The sequence below is a fragment of the Salmo salar genome, chromosome 02, assembly GCF_965601325.2.
Source record: "Salmo salar chromosome 02, fSalSal1, whole genome shotgun sequence".
Classification (NCBI taxonomy): domain Eukaryota; kingdom Metazoa; phylum Chordata; class Actinopteri; order Salmoniformes; family Salmonidae; genus Salmo; species Salmo salar.
In genome coordinates this window covers 82,582,671-82,602,500 of record NC_138292.1, presented here as the reverse complement: position 1 = coordinate 82,602,500, position 19,830 = coordinate 82,582,671, and the positions used below count along the sequence as shown (strand labels likewise).

Here is a 19,830-nt window from a genome sequence, read left to right as displayed (position 1 = left end):
TTATATTCAAACATGAGATGATGGCGGCGGATGAATGGCATGACAATGTACATTCAAATTACCGTTGATGAAATGCAATTGTTCGTTGTCTGTATCTGATGCTTGCCCATATCATAACCCCACTGCCACCATGGGGCACTCTGTCCACAACGTTGACATCATCAAACTGCTCGCTCACACGATGCCATACACGCTTTCTGCCATCTGCCCGGTACAGTTGAAACCAGGATTCAAACTTTGAGCACACTTCCCCAGAGTGCCAGTGGCCTCAAAGGTGAGCATTTGCCCACTGAAGTCTGTTACAACACCGAACTACAGTCAGGTCAAGACCCTGGTGAGGACGATGCACACACAGATGAGCTTCTCTGCGACTGTTTCTGACAGTTTGTGCAGAAATTGTTCGGTTGTACAAAACCAGTTTCAACAGCTGTCCGGGTGGCTGGCCTCAGACGATCACGCTGGTGATGAAGCTGGATGTGGAGATCCTGGGCTGGCTTGGTTACACATGGTCTGCGGCTGTGGGGCCAGTTGGACACACTGCCATATTTTCTAAAATGACGCTGGAGGCGGCTTATTGTAGAGAAATGAACATTTAATTCTCTGTAACAGCTGTTATGGACTGTTCTGCAGTCATCATGCCAATTGCATGCTCCCTCAACTTGAAACATCTGTGGCATTGTTTTGTGACAAATCTGCACATTTTAGTGACCTTTTATTGTCCCCAGCACAAGGCTCACCTGTGTAATGATCATGCTGTTTAATCAGCTTCTTGATATGCCACACCTGTCAGGTGGATGGATTATGTTGCATTTTTTATATTTTTGTTCAAACAGCTTAAAGGCAAATACGGCTACTTTTCTGTTATTCTGGATACATTGTTTGATGTGACAGTGTTAGCCGTAGATGGCTAGCTAGCAAACAACGGCTAAGAGGGTTGCCAGCCAGCATGGCAACAGGACCTTTTAAAATGAACGACTGGGTTGCGTCCATAGATGGAGAACAAAAAGATTTCGCGATTGGGGCGCATCTCTAGTAACCTAACTGCCTTGGGTAGCAACCCTAGATTTGTGTCGGGACTATAATAGCTCATGGAAGGATGAAATGGTATGAAATAAATTCTTTAAAATAATGTTTTAAGGAAAATATGTCAGTCATTATTTGAATATGTTGCTAACCCTTCGTTAGGAAGTGATAATGTCTTGGAAGCCAGTGTCTGGAGGATATATTGGCACGGTTGGGTGGCCCGAGGCAGAACACCTAAAATATATCCTCCAAACACTGGCTATTCTGGTATTATCACTTAAATATCATACCCCCAAGACATGCTAGCATCTCACCATTACAATAACAGGAGAGGTTAGCATTATATATAATAGCCCCAAGACATGCTAACCTCTCCTCTTATTGTAATGGTGAGAGGTTAGCATGTCTTGGGGGTATGACATATAATGCTAACCTCTACAATAACAGGAGAGGTTAGCATTATATGTCATACCCCCTAGACATGCTAACCTCTCACCATTACAGTAACGGGAGAGATTAGCATTATATATCATAGCCCCAAGACATGCTAACATTTACATTTTAGTCATTTAGCAGACGCTGTTATCCAGAGCGACTTACAGTAGTGAATGGATACATTTCATACATTTTGTTTTCTCCGTACTGGTCCCCCGTGGGAATCGAACCCACAACCCTGGCGTTGCAAACACCATGCTCTACCAACTGAGCCACAAGGGACCGCACTGAGCCACACGGGACCGGGACATGCTAACCTCTCACCATTACAATAACAGGAGAGGTTAGCATTTGGTATTATCACTTTAACACTACAGCCACTCTGTTATGACGCACTCTGCTGTTCTACATTTTACATTTCAGCCATTTATTAGCCTTGATTTAATGTTTTGACCCAGGGAAGGATGAGACAAGGAACAGTTAAGGCCAGAGTATTTAGGTCTGCTCTCCCTCCAGGAGGGTGGCAGATTGTTACACTTTGTAGAAGAGGAATTTAGTCTCTGCGGTCTCCCTGTGCACATCTAGGTTTAATACAACTCTTAAATATACAAGTTGTTCAGCTAATTTCTTGCATCCATCATAGCCTGGAGGAAGGGGAGGAGCAGTTCCCCCAGCTGCTCCGTAACCAAGCACCAGGGTCTTGAAGATGAATAATTTTATTGAGGGATCTAGTCTAGATTAAACCTTGTAGAAAGACCGTTTTGTCATGTAGAGCAGTTATTCCCCCCAGGGGTATGCCAAATAAAAATGTGATTCACATTTTTTATATGCGTGTGTGTGTATATATGTGTATGTATATACAGTGGGGAGAACAAGTATTTGATACACTGCCGGTTTTGCAGGTTTTCCTACTTACAAAGCATGTAGAGGTTTGTAATGTTTATCATAGGTACACTTCAACTGTGAGAGATGGAATCTAAAACAAAAATCCAGATAATCACATTGTATGATTTTTAAGTAATTAATTTGCATTTTATTGCATGACATAAGTATTTGATCACCTACCAACCAGTAAGAATTCCGGCTCTCACAGACCTGTTAGTTTTTCTTTAAGAAGCCCTCCTGTTCTCCACTCATTACCTGTATTAACTGCACCTGTTTGAACTCATTACCTGTATAAAAGACACCTGTCCACACACTCAATCAAACAGACTCCAACCTCTCCACAATGGCCAAGACCAGAGAGCTGTGTAAGGACATCAGGGATAAAATTGTAGACCTGCACAAGGCTGGGATGGGCTACAGGACAATAGGCAAGCAGCTTGGTAAGAAGGCAACAACTGTTGGCGCAATTATTAGAAAATGGAAGACAGTCAATCACCCTCGGTCTGGGGCTCCATGCAAGATCTCACCTCGTGGGACATCAATGATCAGGAGGAAGGTGAGGGATCAGCCCAGAACTACATGGCAGGACCTGGTCAATGACCTGATGAGAGCTGGGACCACAGTCTCAAAGAAAACCATTAGTAACACACTACGCCGTCATGGATTAAAATCCTGCAGCGCACGCAAGGTCCCCCTGCTCAAGCCAGCGCATGTCCAGGCCCGTCTGAAATTTGCCAATGACCATCTGGATGATCCAGAGGAGGAATGGGAGAAGGTCATGTGTTCTGATGAGACAAAAATAGAGCTTTTTGGTCTAAACTCCACTCGCCGTGTTTGGAGGAAGAAGAAGGATGAGTACAACCCCAAGAACACCATCTCAACCGTGAAGCATGGAGGTGGAAACATCATTCTTTGGGGATGCTTTTCTGTAAAGGGGACAGGACGACTGCACTGTATTGAGGGGAGGATGGATGGGGCCATGTATCGCAAGATCTTGGCCAACAACCTCCTTCCCTCAGTAAGAGTATTGAAGATGGGTCGTGGCTGGGTCTCCCAGCATGACAACGACCCGAAACACACACAGCCAGGGCAACTAAGGAGTGGCTCCGTAAGAAGCATCTCAAGGTCCTGGAGTGGCCTAGCCAGTCTCCAGACCTGAACCCAATAGAAAATCTTTGGAGGGAGCTGAAAGTCCGTATTGCCCAGCGACAGCCCCGAAACCTGAAGGATCTGGAGAAGGTCTGTATGGAGGAGTGGGCCAAAATCCCTGCTGCAGTGTGTGCAAACCTGGTCAAGAACTACAGGAAACGTATGATCTCTGTAATTGCAAACAAAGGTTTCTGTACCAAATATTAAGTTCTGCTTTTCTGATGTATCAAATACTTATGTCATGCAATAAAATGCAAATTAATTACTTAAAAATCATACAATGTGATTTTCTTGATTTTTGTTTTAGATTCCATCTCTCACAGTTGAAGTGTACCTATGATAAACATTACAGACCTCTACATGCTTTGTAAGTAGGAAACACTGCCGATTTTGCAGGTTATCAAATACTTGTTCTCCCCACTGTATATGTGTATGTGTGTGTGTAAGGTCTTCGCATTTTTCAAACAGTCCATTTATATTTTCCAACGGGGCTATAGATTTGGGTGAGTTGAAAAAAAAAAAATGTAATCACCTTAGTAGTCTCGTTTCATTACCAAAAATAAAATTAAACCATCTAGTGTTCAGCAAAATAACAACACAATGTCAAATACAGGTAGCCCAGTCAAATAATTAACATCCAATCATATTAACCGTTACTCTCTTGCGGGAATTCAACTAACAGTCCGTAGGTAGCCAAACGTACCGTAATTTCCGGACTATTAAGCACACCTAAATATAAGCCGCACCCACTGAATTTAAAAAATGTATATTATTTTGATCATAAATAAGCCACACATGTCTATAAGCCGCAGGTGCCTACCGGTACATTGAAACAAATTAACTTTACACAGGCTTTAACGAAACACGGCTTGTAACAAAAATAAATAGGCTTTAACAAAACACGGCTTCTAACAAAAAATTAGCAGTAAGCTTTAGTTGTCTTTTTGTACTGAGTCAATTCCTCACGCTGCTGTTTCCCAAGTCTTATCATCAACTCATTAAGACCAAGCTCCCGTGCAGCAGCTCTATTTCCCTTTCCAACAGCCAGATCAATCGCCTTCAACTTGAAAGCCGCATCATATACATTTCTCCGTGTCTTTGCCATGAGGGTGACAAAATGACTACCGTAATCAGAATGATGGGAAGTTTGAGAGCACTCGATTTAATCTAAACAGTAAACAAAAAAAGTTGTTTGACCTTAACCCGTTCGGCAATTTCATTGGTCTAATGAAAGCTTCATGCCGCCAAAAAAACTGAGCACGTCACAGAATGTGTTTTTTTGGAGAAAAAAAAATTACAAGCGGGTAAAATCCATATATTAGCCGCGTCATTGTTTAAGCCGCGAGGTTCAAAGCTGGGAAAAAAGTTGCGGCTTATAGTACGGAATTTACGGTAGCTGCTGCTCATTCCGTTTGCTCGAAAATTGAGAAATGGTTAAAAAAAGTAAGGCCCTCGTCCGTAGACACATACCAGCTCTACTGGTAGTATTGCTACTACCAGCACTACTACACCTGCACCTGTCGACGACACAAGTTGTTCTGCTTCCCTGAGCACATCCAATGCTAGAATCAGTAATTATACATGTGTTGTTAGCCCAGCTAGCATGGACACTGACAGTTGTGAATCTGATGCAGCCGAAGAGCTACTTCCCCCTTTACCCGGGAAAGCACGGAACAACAGACGGAGACGTTGGACCATCGAAGACGCGCAAATATAAGAACTACATTGATTTGGGGTTCACTTATATTGGGAGTAGTGCCTTTCCTCAGTCACAGTGTTATGTGCAAAAGTACCATCTCACAACTCGATGAAAACCTTCTCTCTTGCACAGACATTTAGAAACAAAACATGCCAGTTTGAAAAATAAGCCATGAGAGTTGTTTTGATTGAGAATTTAAGACGACTTTCGAGTAGTAAGACGTATAAAAGCAGCAAGTTACCATTAATAAGAAGGGTCTCGAAGCGTCTTATATGATGAGCTACCGAGTGGCTAGGACAGGCAAGCCACATACTATTGTGGAGGACTTAATTCTTCCTGCTGCCGCAGATATGACTGGGACAATGCAGGGGGAAAAGGCCCCAAAAAACTATACAGACAAATGCCTTCATCAAACAACACTGTTTCACGACGCATCAGTGACATGGCAGGAGATGTTTTGAAACGCATACAACCCAGTGAATTCTAAGCGTTACAGCTGGATGAGTCAACAGACGTGGCGGGCCTGGCACAGCCCCTGGTATATGTCTGTTATGTTTATGGGGGGTCAATTAAGGAAGACCTCTTCTGCAAACCAATGGAAACCAGGATAACAGGAGAGGATATTTCTAAAGTACTGGACAGCTTTGTGACATCAAATGGACTTTGGTGGTCAAGATGTGTTGGTATCTGTACTGATGGCACAAAATCCATGACAGGGAGACATAGTGGAGTGGTAACGCGCCTGCAAGCAGTTGCTCCCGACGCCACTTGGGTACACTGCAGCATCCACCGAGAGGCTCTTGCTGCCAAAGGAATGCCTGACCTCTTGAAAGACGTTTTGGACATTACAGTGAAAATTGTTAACTTTGTTAAAACAAGGCTATGCGTTTTGCAATGATATGGGCAGCGACCATGTAACGCTTTTACAACATACAGAAGTGTGCTGGTTATCAATGGGCAAAATATTAACACATTTCTTTTTCACATTGGGGGACGAGCTTAAAGTTCTTTACTGGCCATCATTTTCATTTGTCTGACCGCTTGCATGATGACGAGTTTCTCACACGACTGGCCTATCTGGGTGATGTTTTTTGTCACTGGAATGATCTGAATCTAGGATTACAGGGACTCTCCGCAACTATATTCAATTGTGCGGGACAAAATTGAGGCAATGATTAAGAAGTTGGAGCTCTTCTCTGTCTGCGTTAACAAGGACAACACACAGGTCTTTCCATCATTGTATGATTTTTTTTTTTTATGTGAAAATTAACTCAAGCTTACAGACAATGTTGAATGTGATTTAGCGAAGCACCTGAGGTGAGTTGGGTGCGCAATTACACAGGTACTTTCCTGAAACGGATGACACAAACAAATGGATTCGTTATCCCTTTCATGCCCTGCCTCCAGTCCACTTACCGATATCTGAACGAGAGAGCCTCATTGAAATTGCAACAAGCGATTCTGTGAAAATTGAATTTAATCAGAAGCCACTGCCAGATTTCTGGATTGGGCTGTGCTCAGAGTATCCTGCCTTGACAAGTCACTCTGTTAAGACACTGATGCCCTTTGGAAAAACGTACCTATGTGAGAGTGGATTCTCAGCCCTCACTAGCATGACAACTAAATACAGGCACAGACTATGTGTGGAAAATGATTTTAAGACTGTGACTCTCTCCAATACAACCAACCATTGCAGAGTTATGTGCATCCTTTCAAGTACACCCTTCTCATTAACCTGTGGTGACTTACTCACAATTTTCAATGAACAAATAAAGTTTTATATGTGAGATGGCTAAATAAAGAGCAAAATTATTGATTATTATTATTTGTGCCCTGGTACTATAACAGCTCTTTGTCACTTCCTACGAGCCGTGTTGCGACAAACTCATTCTTATGTTTAATAAATGTATTGTATAGTGTGTGTGGCAGGCTTACAATGATTTGAGAGTTTGAAAAACATTTGAGAGTGCGCTGACCCTGTTGCTAGAGGGGGTACGCAGCTGGAGGTTGAATGGGTACGGGACTATAAAACGTTTGGGAACCACTGATGTAGAGGTTTCTTTCAGGTCTCTCTGTTTAACCAAATATTCTGTTTGTCTTCAGCAGGTGAAAGACCAGACTCTCACAGCGGGAAAAGTCATACAGGGGAACCAGACCCACAGAAGACCAAACCAGCAAGACCACACCACTGCTCCCACTGTGGAAAGTATTTTAGACACTCAGGGAACCTGAAAACGCATGAGATGATACATACAGGAGAGAAGCCATATCAATGCTCCCAGTGTGGAAAGGGTTTTAGACTCTCAGGGCATCTAAAAGTGCATGAAAGAACACACACTGGAGAAAAGCCATATCTATGCTCCCAGTGTGGAAAGGGTTTTGGACACTCAAGCAATCTAAAACTGCATGAAAGAACACACACTGGAAAGAAGCCATATCAATGCTCCCAGTGTGGAAATAAATTTTTCTCATCTGGGGACCTGAAAAAACATGAGAGAACACACTTAGTAGAGAGGACTTTCCAATGCGCCCAATGTGGAAAGAGATTTATTCAGTCAGCGCATCTGAAAGATCATGAGAGAATACACCCAGGAGAACAACCATTCCAATGCTCCTTGTGTAGGAAAAGTTTTACCCATTCATGGAACCTGAAAATGCATGAGATGACACACACAGGAGGGAAGCCTTTCTGCTGCTCCCAGTGTGGAAAAAGTTTTACCCAGATAGGGGCCTTGAAAACGCATGAAATGACACACACATGAGAAGGAGAGAAGCCTTTCTATTGCTCCCAGTGTGGAGAGTTTTATTTGGTTAGGAAATCTGAAAACACATGAGAGAACACACAGGGGAGAAGCCCTACCACTGCTCAGACTGTGGAAATAGATTTACCCAGCTAGGCTACCTGAAATCACATGAGTGGACACACTCTGTGGAAAAGTTTAGTTAGGGAACTTAAATGCATGAGATGACACACACAGGAGAGATGCCTTTCCACTGCTCTCAGTGTGGAAAGAGTTTTAGAAATGCAGGGAACCTGAAAGTGCATGAAAGCAGACACTATGGAGAGAAGCCTTTCCAATCTTCTCATTGTGGAAATACATTTTCCCTGTCAGAGGACCTGAAATCACATGAGAGAATACAGGCGCTGTGTTCTGACTTATATTTTTGACTTAAGAAATTGTGATTTGGTTTATGCCACATCAAATCAATGTATATGAAAGCTTACTCAAAAACAGGGTTACTTTTGTTTTTCTTTAAGACATGATCATATCTCAAATCAAAATATATATTTTTAAATGTGTATTTTGATTATGAAGTATAGATTTGAATATTGGTATTTAAAAATGTAAATTATGATATAGATTAATAGAATGTGCATTTCGAGATTCTAACCTTGAAACCTCTTGGATTTGGATATTACTAAAAGAAATTTGATTGGATGCATGATTTGGATATTGCAAAGTGTAAATGATTAGATCAGGGATCGAAATTGGTGGAGAAACAAAAATAGCATAAATAGCTAAGTATACCAGTTTTATTTGAATACCAGGATGTTGACAGAGGTTTTTTCGGGAGAGGACTGTGTAGGTCTTGGATGGTTGGTGGCCTGGCGTTTGGGAGCTTGGGCCAGTGGCCCGAGTGGTCGCTGGTTTGGGTCCCCGATTCGACTGGGTGTGAGATCTGTCGATTTGCCCCTTGGCGTGGCGCTTGACCCTATTTACTATTGTGGGTCGCTTTGGATGGGATTGGCTGCTAGATGACTGAATGCAATGTAAATATTGAGCAGCTTCACTGCAGGTAGATTGTATGATTTTTCAAATTCAATAAAATAAAAAAATAACGTGCATTTCTTACATTTCACATGTTTGTCATTCAGCAGACGCTTCTTATCAAATCACATTTTATTGGTCACATACACATATTCAGCAGATGTTATTGTAGGTGTAGCAAAATGCTTGTGTTCCTAGCTCCAACAGTGCAGTAGTATCTAACAATTCCCATCAATACACATATCTAAAAGAATTGAATATATAAATATTAGGACGAGCAATATCAGTGGCATTGACTAAATACAGTAGAATAGAATACAGTATACACATATGAGATGAGTAAAGCAGTATGTAAACATTAAAGTGGCCAGTGATTCCATCTCTATGTATATAGGGCAGCAGCCTCTAAGGTACAGGGTTGAGTAGCTGGGTGGTAGCTGACTAGTGATGGCTATTTAACAGTCTGATGGCCTTGCGATAGAAGCTGTTTTTCAGTCTCTCGGTCCCAGCTTTGATGCATCTGTACTGACATCGACATTCTGGATGATAACGGGGTGAAGAGGCCGAGACCCGGGTGGTTGATGGCCTTGATGATCTTTTTGGCCTTCCTGTGACATCAAGTGCTGTAGGTGTCCTGGAGGGCAGGCAGTGTGCCCCCCGTGATGCGTTGGGTAGACCATAACACCCTCTAGAGAGCTCTGCGGTTGAAGGGCGGTGCAGTTGCCGTACCAGGCGGTGCTACAGCCCGACAGGATGCTCTCAATGGTGCATCTGTAAAAGTTTGAGAGGGTCTTAGGGTCAAGCTGAATTTCTTCAGCCTCCTGAGGTTGAAGAGGTGCTGCTATGCCGTCACCACACTGTGTTTTGTTGACGTTGAGGGAGAGGTTATTTTCCTGGCACCACTCTGCCAGGGCCCTCACTTCTTCCCTGTAGGCTGTCTCGTCGTTGTTGGTAATCAAGCCTACTACTGTTGTGTCGTCTGCAAACTTGATGATTTGAGTTGGAGGCGTGCATGGCCACGCAGTCATGGGTGAACAGGGAGTACAGGAGGTGGCTGAGCAGACACCCTTGTGGGGCCCCTGTGTTGAGGATCAGCGGTGGTGTTGTTTCTTCACCACCTGGGGGCGGCCTGTCAGGAAGTCCAGGACCAGTTCAAATCAAATCAAATTTATTTATATAGCCCTTCGTACATCAGCTGATATCTCAAAGTGCTGTACAGAAACCCAGCCTAAAACCCCAAACAGCAAGCAATGCATGTGAAAGAAGCACGGTGGCTAGGAAAAACTCCCTAGGAAAAATTAGGAAGAAACCTAGAGAGGAACCAGGCTATGAGGGGTGGCCAGTCCTCTTCTGGCTGTGCAGGGTGGATATTATAACAGAACATGGTCAAGATGTTAAAATGTTCATAAATGTCCAGCATGGTCAAATAATAATAATCATAGTAGTTGTCGAGGGTGCAACAAGCACGTCCGGTGAACAGGTCAGGGTTCCATAGCCGCAGGCAGAACAGTTGAAACTGGAGCAGCAGCACGGCCAGGTGGACTGGGGACAGCAAGGAGTCATCATGCCAGGTAGTCCTGAGGCATGGTCCTAGGACTCAGGTCCTCTGAGAGAAAGAGAGAATTAGAGAGAGCATATTTAAATTCACACAGGACACCGGATAAGACAAGAGAAATACTCCAGATGTAACAGACTGACCCTAGCCCCCCGACACATAAACTACTGCAGCATAAATACTGGAGGCTGAGACAGGAGGGATCAGAAGACACTGTGGCCCCATCCGATGATACCCCCGGACAGGGCCAAACAGGCACGATATAACCCCACCCACTTTGCCAAAGCACAGCCCCCACACCACTAGAGGGATGTCTCCAACCACCAACTTACCGTCCTAAGACAAGGCCGAGTATAGCCCGCACAGGGCGGGGTTCAGACCCAGGACCTCCAGCTTAGTGATGAGCTTGGAGGGTACTATGGTGTTGAATGCTGAGCTATAGTCAATGAACAGCATTCTGACATAGGTATTCCTCTTGTCCAGATGGGATAAGGCAGTGTGATGGCGATTGCATCGTCTGTGGATCTAGTGGGGCGGTATCTAGATCGACTTACAGTACTGAGTGCATACATTTTTGTACTTGTCCCCCGTGGGAATCAAACCCACATCCTGGGCGTTGCAAGCACCACGATCTACCAACTGAGCCCCATGGGACCTTGGATTCTAACCTTGAAACCTCTTGAATTTTGTCATTAAGTTCATTTGTGTACTAGTCATCAAGTTAAAGGAGTATACAAATGTGATGATGTTGTTCTGATGACATTGATAAGATGTTGACATGAAAAACATTCACCACCACATGAATGTTTACATTAGTATTATTCCACCATGTCAGAGAACTCAGTTGGTGATTGAAAAAAGGATTTGATTAATGCAACATTTTTATCTAAAAAAAATACATTGAATATTTTATGTATTCACCTGGAATTTGAAAAAGCATTCCAGGTGAAAAAGCATTCCAGGTGAAGCTGGTTGAGAGAATGCAAAGAGTTTGCAAAGCTGTCATCAAGACAAAGGGTGGCTACTTGGAAAAATCTCAAATATATTTGGATTTGTTTAACACTTTTTTGGTTACTACATGATTCCATATGTGTTATTTTATAGTGTTGACGTCTTCACAATTATTCTACAATGTAGAACATAGTACAAAATAAAGAAAAACCCTTGAATGAGAAGGTGTGTCCAAACTTTTGACTGTTACTGTACATATTACTTCAATCACCTCAACTACCTGGTACCTCAGCACATTGACCCGGTATCAGTACTCCTTGTATATAGCCTCGTTACTACCTGGTACCTCAGCACATTGACCTAGTACCGGTACTCCTTGTATATAGCCTCGTTACTACCTGGTACCTCAGCACATTGACCTGGTACCGGTACTCCTTGTATATAGCCTCGTTACTACCTGGTACCTCAGCACGTTGACCCGGTACTCCTTGTATATAGCCTCGTTATTCCTTTTATATTGTGTTACTATTTCCTTATCTTTTTCTTTTTTTTTCTTAATTTTTAAATCTGCATTGTTGTGGAAAGGCTTGTAATCAACCATTTCACAATAAAACCTGTTGTGTTCGCGCGCATGTGACAAATAAAATGGGATTTTGATTTGAAAACCCATTGGATGAGAAGGTCAGACGTCCCTCCCCTTTCACCTTCTTATCCAATGGGTTTTTGAAAAAGAGGCAAGGAGAGAGGACCTGAGGAATCAAGGAAATAAAATTGAGATTCTCCCCTTGTTTCCTCCATTCCTCACTTCCCGTTCAAAGCACAAATGCACTTTCAAAAGAGGAGTGTAGGAAACAAGGACAGAGGAAGCAAGCATTTGATGGCTAGTTTTCAGACTCACTCACTAACACACACACTGCTTTAAAAGAGTACGAGTGTATTTCATTAGTGATTATTGTCAATGATTTTCTTGATAGAACCCATTGTATTATATTATTATATTCTATTAACAATATAGAAATGCTGTAGTTGATATTTTTCCATTCTCCAGGAATGTTTAACACGGCTAGAAATGAGAGAGACGTTGACCAAACACAAACCGATCTGGCTACTAGGCATGACAAAGAAACACGGGGTGTCATTTTGAATGGCATGTAAACGTTGTGTTGTTGCTAGGTGGAGTCACGGTCTCATTGTGCCTATCTAGACTTTTATTCCTGTAACTTTTCATCCGATAAAGTCTGAGGGTTAATACGCCATGAATTAGAGGGACTGCTCGGTCTAAGCAACTCGAGGCTTATAATAATGAGGAGTATGGTTTGAAATCACAATGGCCTCATATGAACATGCCTGGAGGTTGGGTAGGAGGTGTTGATATGAACATGCCTGGAGGTTGGGTAGGAGGTGTTGATGAGAACATGCCTGGAGGTTGGGTAGGTGGAGTTGATATGAACATGCCTGGAGGTTGGGTAGGTGGTGTTGATATGAACATGCCTGGAGGTTGGGTAGGAGGTGTTGATATGAACATGCCTGGAGGTTGGGTAGGAGGTGTTGATATGAACATGCCTGGAGGTTATGTAGGAGGTGTTGATGAGAACATGCCTGGAGGTTGGGTAGGTGGAGTTGATGTGAACATGCCTGGAGGTTGGGTAGGAGGAGTTGATATGAACATGCCTGGAGGTTGGGTAGGTGGTGTTGATATGAACATGCCTGGAGGTTGGGTAGGAGGTGTTGATATGAACATGCCTGGAGGTTGGGTAGGTGGAGTTGATATGAACATGCCTGGAGGTTATGTAGGAGGTGTTGATGAGAACATGCCTGGAGGTTGGGTAGGTGGAGTTGATATGAACATGCCTGGAGGTTATGTAGGAGGTGTTGATGTGAACATGCCTGGAGGTTGAGTAGGTGGAGTTGGTATGAACATGCCTGGAGGTTGGCTAGGTGTTGATATGAACATGCCTGGAGGTTGGGTAGGTGGTGTTGATGTGAACATGCCTGGAGGTTGGGTAGGAGTTGATACAGTGAGAAGGGAAAAGTATTTGATCCCCTGCTGATTTTGTACGTTTACCCACTGACAAAGAAATGATCAGTCTATAATTTTAATGGTAGGTTTATTTGAACAGTGAGAGAAAGAATAACAACACAATCCAGAAAAACACATGTCAAAAATGTTATAAATTGATTTGCATTTTAATGAGGGAAATAAGTATTTGACCCCCTCTCAATCAGAAAGATTTGTACGTTTCCATGAAATATATGAAGAATACGCTTTTTGTCTGGAATAAACGTTTTCCCAACTGCGCTACGCACTCTAGTCAGCAGATTGCAATGTGAGTTTTTCAAGTGACGCTACAAGAGTGACGTATAATCTAGTGGACAGGACGCTTCTTCAATAACAAAAACAGCTAGCTAGTCAGCCACCTCGGTAGCTTTTTAGCCAACATAGCGAAACATTGGAGCGCTTTAGACGTTTTCGGTGTATATTAGTCATTGTGTTTTAAACACACGTCTGTCATATCTACTATTTCCATATTTACGTTGTTGTTAGTCAGGTAGCTGGCTGGTTAAATTAAATTAGCAATTACACTAGGCTAGCTAACATCCCCGACCATGAGTTCACTAAGATATTCCTCCCCTGCTAAAGAAGACGGGGTCTGCTGGACGTGGAAAGAAGCTCTCGTGAAAGATGAGAACGAAGAAGAGGCTGTCACAGTTAAACAAGAAGTCGAGGATGAGGCTGTTACAGTGAAAGAAGAAGACGTTTCAATGAAAGAAGAGGAAGAAGTTTTCAGAGTGAAAGAAAAGGAGGAAGAGAAAGAGGATACCGTTTTTTCAGTGAAGGAGGAGATTACTGTCACATTGGAGGAAGGGGAATACGTTTTCGGAGTGAAGGAGGAGGGGGAGATTACTGTCACATTGGAGGAGGAGGAAGAAGAGCAGAACGGATATCTGATTAACGCCAGTGAGTACTGTCTTAAAAACAGGGTCACAAACTATGCAGTTGTTGAACTAATGTGTGCTTTTAAAATGTAATTCTACTGCAGTTCTACACTCAATTATGTAATGTACTGTAGGTGTTGTGCCTGGGCCGTAGGCACTACCCTCTGTAGCTTGTACCCTCTATTTAATTGTGTAAAGGCAGGATGCAGGGCTGTGTTCCTAACAAAACAACTACAAGTGTGCTTGCTTTAGTTCCTGAATGGCACAACTAGGAGAACTAAAAAAGCACCTTATAGCAGAAGACTTCTTTGAGTGATAAAAGTGCATTGAAATGACTTAGGAACTGTGCCCAGTTTAGAGAGGTGTGTGTCCACTTGGAGACACCAGTTAGACCTCTCACTCAAACGCTGTCATTTTTGTTTTATCTTGTACCTACCCCAAATTCAGATTTTGTTATCATCAAATGCATAGAAAAGTACAGTAAATGTAAAATGCACATGAAAGATTCAGTCAGTCTTCTCAGGTGAATTGTTGTCCTCACCTTCAGTCTAATACTTTCCCCCATAATCTCCTAACTGTTCCCTTTTAATTGCTACCATGGTTATGGATTCCATATTTCTTCTGTAATAAACTTCAATTTAGCCCTGACCATATTGGGCAATTCCCAGGAGTGTAAGGGGTTAAGCGTGACGTGGGTAAGGGGTTAAGCGTGACGTGGGTAAGGGGTTAAGCGTGACGTGGGTAAGGGGTTAAGCGTGACGTGGGTAAGGGGTTAAGCGTGACGTGGGTAAGGGGTTACGCGTGACGTGGGTAAGGGGTTACGCGTGACGTGGGTAAGCGGTTACGCGTGACGTGGAGAGGAGCGCCAGGAAATAGCCGTTACGAGTGTGTTATTCATAGTGATCCACAGGGCTGAGGGCCTTGTTGCATTTGTAAAATGGTTATTATTATATTATTTATAAAATTGCAACATTGTTGCAGAGGTCTGAGAGGCAGATCATGTAGTAAGGTTTATATAAATCCCCTCTGTTGCAAACTAAATGTTAGACTATAGAAGCATGTGGTAATAATGTCTAGATGGTTTTTTTGCCAGTGAAGATTGAGTTGTTATGAATTGTCTGGCTGGGCTGTGGGACAGTGGTTGTGCTGTCCATTACCCGCGGAGTATTGTGAATAACACCCCTTTTCAGACATGTGGAAGCGCCTCTGGCGTTACGCATCGATTATCATGAGTAACCAACGGCTATCAACCAATCTGCACCCAGGACCCAAATGTACCATTTTATAAAGAGGGATCTAGTCTCGATTAAACCTCATAGGGAGACAGTTTTATCATGTGGCTGTTTCATTCAGGTCTCTCTGTTTTAACCAAGTACTCTCTTTGTCTTTGGCAGAAGATAGACCAGACTCTCACTTCGACAGCGGGAAGAGTCGTTCAAGGGAATCAGACCCAGAGACGGCAAAACAATTAAGACCACACCACTGTTCCCAGTATGGAAAGAGATTTACCCGGTTAGGGCACCTGAAAGAACATGAGAGGACACACACAGGAGAGAAGCCTTGCAACTGCTCTCAGTGTGGAAAGGATTTTACCCAGTTAGGGAACAAGAAAGATCATGAAAGAACACATTCAGCGGAGAAGCCTTTTCAATGCTCCCAGTGTGGAAAGAGATTTACTGAGTTAGACAGTCTGAAAAAACATGAGAGGATACACACAAGAGAAAAGCCCTACCTATGCTCCCAGTGTGGCAAGAGTTTTACCCAGGTTGGGAGCATGAAACGACATGAGAGAGCACACACAGGAGAGAAGCCTTACAACTGAGAATGTGTTTTTGTTCATGTCACATTGTACAGAATGTAACAAATTGAATATGGAATATGTTTGTTTAAAGTTACAATGTGTATCTTTTTGGGCGACCCCACCAAATTCACATAGAAATATTAGCTAAAGATCTTACATTCTCGTCAAAAGCAAGTTGAAAAAGCGGTATATTTGTTCTATGTGTGCTATTTCTTTGCTTCCTGTTCTGAAGTTTAGTTTTTCTTTTACTTTCGGTTTTGTACACCAGTTTCAAACAGCTGAAAATAAATATATTTTCCATAACCAAAAATATTGTAACAGCGGTTTTGATGGTACAATGATTCTCGACATCAGGGGTAGTCAACTACTATTTGAGAAGGTCCAGTGACACAAATTTCCTCGGTGGCAAAGGTCCGGATGGATATCGTCCTTTATTGGGCGCTGTGGTACAGCATAGTAACAAACATATTCGTCTACGACTTAGGAAACATGTTGTTAAATAAAATGTCCATTAAATGAGACTAAGAACATGAATGAATTGCAACTTCTTTCGAACATTACTGAAGAACAAAAGTGGTTGCATATGCAAAAAGTGCACTATGAACTATTAGACATGGGCTGTTAAATTAAGATTTAAGCCATCAGCTTCTGAATGAAATCTACGTGGTTGGGAGCATCTTTGTCTCCCTGCGTTTGCACGAGAAGATTGGGGAAGTGGACAATTGCTAATAAGCCTGTACCTTGGTTCTAACCCTAAGTACTGCTAATAAGCCAGTACCTTGGTTCTAACTATAGGTATCAAATCAAATTTATTTGTCACATACACATGGTTAGCAGATGTTAATGCGAGTGTAGCGAAATGCTTGTGCTTCTAGTTCCGACCATGCAGTAATATCGAACAAGTAATATAACCTATCAATTTCACTACAACTACCTTATACACACAGGTGTAAAGGAATGAATACGAATATGTAGATACAAATATATAAATGAGTGATGGCCGAACGGCATAGGCAAGATGCAGTATATGGTATAGAGTACAGTATATACATATGAGATGAGTAATGTAGGATATGTAACATATAATATAAAGTGGCTAGAGATAAATTGATTACATCCATTTTTCCATGATTAAAGTGGCTGGAGTTGAGTCAGTATGTTGGCAGCAGCCACTCAATGTTAGTGATGGCTGTTTAACAGTCTGATGGCCTTGAGATAAAAGCCATTTTTCAGTCTCAGTCCCCGCTTTGATGCACCTGTACTGACCTCGCCTTCTGGATGATAGCGGGGTGAACAGGCAGTGGCTCGGGTGGTTGTTGTCCTTGATTATCTTTTTGGCCTTCCTGTGACATCGGGTGGTGTAGGTGTCCTGGAGGGCAGGTAGTTTGCACCCGGTGATGCGTTGTGCAGACCTCACTACTCTCTGGAGAGCCTTCCAGTTATGGGCGGAGCAGCTGCCGTACCAGGTGGTGATACAGCCCGACAGGATGCTCTCGATTGTGCATCTGTAAAAGTTTGTGAGTGTTTTTGGTGACGAGCCAAATTTCTTCAGCCTCCTGAGGTTGAAGAGGCACTGCTGCGCCTTCTTTACCACACTGTCTGTGTGGGTGGACCATTTCAGTTTGTCCGTGATGTGTACGCCGAGGAACTTAAAACTCTCCACCCTCTCCACTACTGTCCCGTCAATGTAGATAGGGGGCTGCTCCCTCTGCTGTTTCCTGAAGTCCACGATCATCTCCTTTGTTTTGTTGACATTGAGTGTGAGGTTATTTTCCTGACACCACACTCCGAGGGCCCTCACCTCCTCCCTGTAGGCCGTCTCGTCGTTGTTGGTAATCAAGCCTACCACTGTAGTGTCGTCTGCAAACTTGATGATTGAGTTGGAGGTGTGCATGGCCACGCAGTCATGGGTGAACAGGGAGTACAGGAGAGGGCTGAGAACACACCCTTGTGGGGACCCAGTGTTGAGGATCAGCGGGGTGGAGATGTTGTTACCTATCCTCACCACCTGGGGGCGGCCCGTCAGGAAGTCCAGGACCCAGTTGCACAGGGCAGGGTCGAGACCCAGGGTCTCGAGCTTAATGACGAGTTTGGAGGGTACTATGGTGTTAAATGCTGAGCTGTTATCGATGAACAGCATTCTTACATAGGTATTCTTCTTGTCCAGATGGGTTAGGGCAGTGTGCAGTGTGATGGCGATTGCATCGTCTGTGGACCTATTGGGGCGGTAAGCAAATTGGAGTGGGTCTAGAGTGTCAGGTAGGGTGGAGGTGATATGGTCCTTGACTAGTCTCTCAAAGCACTTCATGATGACGGAAGTGAGTGCTACAGGGCGGTAGTCATTTAGCTCAGTTACCTTAGCTTTGGGAACAGGAAAAATGGTGGCCCTCTTGAAGCATGTGGGGACAGCAGACTGGGATAAGGATTGATTGAATATGTCTGTAAACACACCAGCCAGCTGGTCTGCGCATGCAAGCAATGGATTCAGAACAACGACTAAAAAATGTATACAGAAAACAATTCGTGGGTGAAATTATGCCACCACCAAAAAGGGCACTTTAGAGACAGGAAGGGCAAAAGGGCATGTGCTCTACACAGGTAAAGTCTTATCTGTGCATGTGCCAAAGAAAATTCAATATTTTAAGATTTGTTTTAAATAACGAATGCCATGAGAGCTGAAGTCTGGTTTGAGTCATTTGGGAAGATGTTAGGCAAAATGCGTATTTTTTTGGTCATAATAAAGACTTATAAAACAAGATGATGTCGTGACCAGAATATACCCAGAATAAGACATGGTATGCCCGCTGGGATAGCAGCTAACCCCTACACACGGTCTACATCGTTATCACCATATTAGCTAACGTCAAGTCAACATAGCTACTAGAACTAACGTGTTAGTAAACCCACTACAAGCAGTTTAGCAGTTACACCAGCTGCAATAAATGTATAAAACCAAAAGCTTACCTTGCCTTGGAAGAGTTCCAGTGTTGGATAGCCAGCTAGGTAAGCATCACTCTCTGTCTGGCCGGTCAGGAAATGTATTGCTTCGTTCCCGATGGGAAACCAAAAACACATGTTCCCACAACTTCCAAGGAACCGAATGTGCTTGTTGGGTTCATTCTGTAAGTAAAACATATAATTTCACCCCAACAGTAACCTCTTATCTCATCAATGGAAAAGCATTGGCACTAAACCTGTATTTGGCACCATTATTTGTAAATGTCACTTTAAATAATACCACTTTAATAATGTTTACATATCTTGCATTACTCATCTCATATGTATATACTGTATTTTATACCATCTATTGCATCTTGCCTATGCCGCTCTGTCATTGCTCATCCATATATTTATGGGCGGCAGGTAGCCTAGTGGTTAGAGTGTTGGACTAGTAACCGAAAGGTTGCAAGATCGAATCCCCGAACTGACAAGGAAAAAATCTGTCGTTCTGCCCCTGAACAAGGCAAGGTAAGCTTTTGGTTTTATTGAAAATAAGAATTTGTTCTTAACTGACTTGCCTGGTTAAATAAAGGTAAGGAAGTTTATATATTCCTTTACTTAGATTTGGGTGTATTGGGTAGTTGTTGTGGAACTGTTAGATATTACTTGTTAGATATTGCTGCAC

General features: G+C 43.0%; 1 protein-coding gene across 1 annotated transcript in view; it reads left to right on the top strand.

Moving 5' to 3' along the window:
• Window positions 1-16,739, top strand: part of LOC106595103 (uncharacterized) — a 22,263-nt gene extending 5,524 nt beyond the window's left edge. The window contains exons 2-3 of the mRNA XM_014186481.3: window positions 7,295-14,426; window positions 15,799-16,739. Of these exons, the coding sequence (XP_014041956.2) occupies window positions 14,075-14,426; window positions 15,799-16,226 (780 nt within the window). The 5' untranslated portion in view covers window positions 7,295-14,074 and the 3' untranslated portion in view covers window positions 16,227-16,739. The remainder of the gene's footprint in view (window positions 1-7,294; window positions 14,427-15,798) is intronic.
• The last annotated feature ends 3,091 nt before the right edge of the window (window positions 16,740-19,830 follow it).